Source organism: Sceloporus occidentalis, unplaced genomic scaffold, assembly GCF_023333645.1.
Source record: "Sceloporus occidentalis isolate IW3139 unplaced genomic scaffold, rSceOcc1.0.p SCAF_94, whole genome shotgun sequence".
Lineage (NCBI taxonomy): Eukaryota > Metazoa > Chordata > Lepidosauria > Squamata > Phrynosomatidae > Sceloporus > Sceloporus occidentalis.
The window spans coordinates 934,891-939,972 of record NW_028317074.1 but is presented as its reverse complement, the minus strand read 5'-3'; the positions used below and the strand labels follow the sequence as shown (position 1 = coordinate 939,972).

Here is a 5,082-nt window from a genome sequence, read left to right as displayed (position 1 = left end):
AATATGTGTGGAATAAGTTGAATCTTGCCACAAAAGCTGTGGCATTTACCAGTTGATTTTCGTTTTCCATTTAAAAAGAGATGTTACTTGCCCTGTAACTATATGACAATCCACTGGAGTCTAGGCAAATATGCCTATAATACATTAAATACAGCCTGGAGGGTTCCTTGAAGGGGACACCAATCTCTTAACTGATCCTTGGCAAAATGACTTTTTCCTTTAAAAATAAGGCACATATGGTACTTTTAATGTAATTTAATAAAACCATAAGCAAAATATTGTCCATATTTTTATACAATTAGCTTCAACTAAAGCACACAGTTCAGAGCTATAAAAAATACCTATGAGGCGAGTGTTTTTAATTTATTTGTTTAAAAGAAACACAAGTGGTCTGTCCTCAATGCCTATTGCAGGTAAATATTATTTGAATGATTTAGTTGTCTAGATTTAGATTTGGAAGCAGGCACAAAAAATACATAAGCACAAAGCAGATTTCTTCAAACAAACTTTTGTAGTTTTACTGAAGCATTTACATAATTTGTTACTGGTGGTAACACTTAAAAACTCAAACAAGTTTTAATAGATGTTTCCTAAACGAAAAACAAAAACAACCTGCCACCAAATCTACACTTGATATGAACCATGTCAAGTTTATTGATACGAGCATAAAATAACATATATATATATATATATATGGAGGCTTCTTTAGGCCTAGACAAAAGAATAATGTGAAAATCACAGCAGGCTCCCTTGCACTAGTGATGGGAAGTTCGGATCATTAAAGTGAATCGGATCATTTCGATTCGTTCACTGAAATGATCCGATTCATGATCCGGATCTTCGGATCACTCAGTGTGTCTGCACGGAGTTACTGTTTTCCAGTAACTCCGTGCAGGCACACTAACGATTGGCCCCGCCCCTTTCATTATGAATCCTCCCCCCTGCCTCCAGTGATGTCAATGAAGGCAGAGAGTCGTTCAAAGATTCGGATCTTACAGGGATCCGAATCTTACAGTGATCCGGATCACTGTAAGATCCGGATCACTGTAAGATCCGGATCACTGTAAGATCCGGATCATTGTAAGATCCGGATCATTGTAAGATCCGGATCATTGTAAGATCCGGATCTTTGAACGACTCTCTGCCTTCATTGGCATTGTAATCATTCAGAGAATGTCACCATACTGTTATAAATAATACATTCATAATCACTGCCCCCAGGATTTACATTCCCCTTTACCTGCAACTGCACCTTAAGCTAACTTTATTAAATTAATTAAATTAACCCTCACCATTAAATTAACCCTAAACACCCCATCAACCATGACTGCCCTAAAATTAACCCTTAACACCCCATCAACCATGACTGCCCCTAAAATTAACCCTTAACACCCTATTAACCATAACTGCCCCCAAATTAACCCTAAACACCCCATTAAGCATAACTGCCCCTAAATTAACCCTAAACACCCCGTTAAGCATAACTGCCCCCAAATTAACCCTAAACACCCCATTAAGCATAACTGCCCCTAAATTAACTCTAAACACCCCATTAACCATTACGACCCCTGAAATTAACCCTAAACACCCCATCAACCCTAAATTTACCCCTGCCTCCAATATGCGGACACATATTAGATTACTTTACAACACATTGTGTGTAATGCAGATAAACAAATAATCCTGATAGTGAAATGGCTAACTGCCCTACCCCACCCCAGATTTTCCCATACAGTGTTGTAAATAATGACACATTTACGAACCGGGTTTGGTTTTTAAAAAACAATGTTTTAATAAAACAGGATCAAACGTATTTTAAAGAACTGCAAACATTAAATATAAAAAGGAAAAAAATGCACGTATTTTTTTTTACAAACAAGGGAGGTCAATAAAACATAAATAAACAGAAAAAAGTGCTATATAAATGAAACAAATTGATCATTTATTCCTTTCTATGATGATTTGTCTGCAGGAGAGGTGATGTTTGCATTGAGAAATACTAGCTGTCTAACTTTGTTTGGACTCAGCCTGTTTCTCCTTTCTGAAATGATCTGGCCAGCTTTTGAAAACATTCTCTCTGCAGGCACAGACGTAGCCACTATGCAAAGTCTCTTTTTCATGACAACTGTTAGTCCTTCATAGATCGTCTGCCTTGATTTCCACCAGGCCAGTGGGTCTTCAGTCCTTGGAATCAGGGACTCTGCAAGATACCCTCTCATTTCTGACATTGCAGAAGATGTGGGGTTGCAGGAGGTTACTGTCTCTGCCACTCTCTCATCAAAGTCCTCCCAGAAAGAAGCAGTTTGTGTAGATCGAGGATTGTCTGGGGGGTCCACAAGGCCAGCTTGAGGTTGCGTGCTGGACCCAACTCTTGCTGCAGCTGTAGTTATGTTTTTGGCTGCTTCATCTGCGGCTGCTGCTTCATAGAATGCCCTTTGCTTAAACCTAGGGTCCAGCACAGTTGCCTCCGCAAACAGACGAAAGTGTTCAATTTGATGAAAGCGGTTTTGCATTTCTTCTTTCAGCGCGTTAAACATTTCAATAACAGGGCCATGTTTGGACACAGCACTCTGTAAACGCTGAATTACTTTTTGCAGTCCCCTTGCCATCAAAATGATCTTTGATGCAGTCACATATCTGTTATAATGAGAAAGAGAGGATATAACTTACTAAATGCATACAATCAGACCTATAAGGATAAATGAAAAATTAGGGTTTATGGTTTAAACTATGACAAAATAATCATTGTTGCAACAGGTTAAATAGTTATATAGTATATTACATTCATACATACCTGTCTGCGCTGACTTCTACAGTAACCTCTTCAAAGGGCTTCAGCATTTCACAGGCATCCTTTATTATGTCCCACTCATTAAGAGTCAGGGTTGGAAGGCTAGGGTTGACCAAAGCAAGAGTGGCAATGATTGCTTCTTTCTGCTCCCCAAATCTTTGAAGCATATAATAAGTGGAATTCCACCTTGTCACCACATCTTGTTTGAGTCGCAGCTCTCCAAGGCCCATCTGTTTTTGAGTTGCTTTAAGTCTTTCAGTTGCAACCGTGCTTCTGTTAACATATTCAACAATATTCTTCACCTTAGAAATTGTCTCTTGAATTGTTTTTAAGCTTCCCCTAACAATGAGGTTCAGTGTATGGGCAAAGCAAGCCACGTTCTTTCATCCAGCCTTCCGTATACTTGCTTTTATGTTGCTGGCATTATCAGACACACAAGCGACAACTTTGTTTAAGATACCCCACTCTTCCGCAATCCTTTTAAGTTCAGCTGCCAGGTTGTCAGCCGTGTGCCTGTCTGTAAAAGAAAAGCAGTCCAGAAGGGATGATGAAAGTTTAAAATCATCGTCAATATAATGGCACGTCACTGCCATAAAACTGGTTGTGGTACGTGATGTCCAGCAGTCAGTTGTCAGACACACAGCAGAGGCATTGCTTATTTTTACCATAAGCTCTGCCTTGATTTTGTCGTACAGCTGTGGCAGCAAAGTTCCAGATAGTGTCTTTCTGTTTGGCAAAGTGTATGTAGGATCAAGAACCCTCAAGAAACTCCTAAATCCTTTGTCATCTACTATTGAAAAAGGTTGCAGATCCAATGCAATCATCTTAGCCAACTCTTCATCAACTTTGCTCTGTCTCATTGGGCCAATTGGTGGTCTCACGTACCTGGTAATCTGGCTTTGCCTAGACCTTTGGGGAATGGTGCCACTTCCAGATGGGATGGATGCTTCAGCTGCATGGGTGCTGCTGAGAGTGCCGCCTGAGGTTGATGGTGATGATGTGGATCCTGATGGTTCCTCTTGTCTTACGTGGACAAGCATTGTAGTTGGATGCTTCGTTTCAAGATGTCGTTTATAATTAGAAGTTGATCCTCCTTGGCTTGAATAAATATTTTTACAGATTTTGCATTTAGCTTTTTGTGGACCAACCTCATCAAAATGAATCCATATATTGCTTCTTTTGCGTGAATCCATCCTTGCTAGTAAAGGTCACTTTCTTCTTTTGTCTAGGTCTATATTTGTTTGCCTTTGTGGTATTATGAGAAATGACAAAAGGGCAGGGCAGAGCTAGTGCAAACAAAAGTTAAAAAGATTTTCCTAAAAACAGCAATAATTAAATAATCTCTCCTTAGGGCGGGGCCTTCTTACCATTCAGTCACTATCTCTGACCTGTCCATGACCTGTCTTAATTTAGTGTTATCCCTTTACTGCACAATGGAAATTAAAATATGTTGGGGCACTACAAATAATCGAATAATATATATGTGCCTACGAATATTAACTGAGCTTTAGAATAGGACATTTTTGTATATGCTTAATGCGGATACATTGAAAAATAAAATCATATACCACACAAGCATATAACTTTATATACTGCAGGTAAATGACCTAATAAAATGAATACTAAGCTGAATTACCCATTTATCTGGAGTACAAGCAATTAAATAATGCTTGTGTGGTATATCATTTTTTTAATGATAAGAAAATTTAAGTTTTACATTTTGGATCTGCAATAATCAATTACAAAAATGTCCCCTTCTTAAGCTCCTAGCTGCCACTTAACATTGAACTTCATTGGGGTTAACCCTTTATTGTAGCTGCATTAGGATAGGAATGTCACAATATGATTAGATTCATTTACTAAGTAAAAAAATACATTTATTGTATATGTATATTTAGTGTGTATATTTATATGTTTATGTTTAATTTATGGACTAGGCTGCCGGCAGGGGTGTCCAACCTGCGGCCCTCCAGCTGCTGCAGGACTACATCTCCCATACCCCTCAGCCAGCTCCTTAGCTGAAAGAGCATTATGGGAGATGTAGTCCTGCAGCAGCTGGAGGGCCGCAAGTTGGACACCTCTCACAGAGGAACTATGACTCAGATTCAGAGAGTCGTTCAGAGAATAATTCAAAGAATCTCACTGACACAATAGTTTTATAAATAAATACAGGGTTAATCTTCACTGCCCCCAGGATTTAGATTCCCTTAGTTTGCCCCCTTTACTTCTAACTGCACCTTCAGTTAACTTTATTAAATTAATCCTCACTCTAAAGACCCCATTAAGCATAA

At 38.9% G+C, this 5,082-nt stretch overlaps 1 protein-coding gene across 1 annotated transcript; it reads right to left on the bottom strand.

Annotated features, from left to right (window-relative positions):
• Positions 1-1,952: 1,952 nt before the first annotated feature.
• On the bottom strand, positions 1,953-3,021 carry LOC149284364 (E3 SUMO-protein ligase ZBED1-like). Its single transcript, XM_089496791.1, has 2 exons — positions 2,795-3,021; positions 1,953-2,637 (listed from the first exon to the last, which is right to left on the bottom strand). Exons 1-2 carry the CDS (start codon positions 3,019-3,021, stop codon positions 1,953-1,955), a joined length of 912 nt encoding a protein of 303 aa, XP_089352917.1.
• Positions 3,022-5,082: the final 2,061 nt, after the last annotated feature.

Bases quoted from the DNA above. Each gene is read 5' to 3' on its own strand.
- LOC149284364 (XM_089496791.1), bottom strand. From the start codon at position 3,021: ATGGGCCTTGGAGAGCTGCGACTCAAACAAGATGTGGTGACAAGGTGG. The intron at 2,638-2,794 runs GTATGTATGAAT...TCATTATAACAG, and splicing joins GTAGAAGTCAGCGCAGACAG to ATATGTGACTGCATCAAAGA.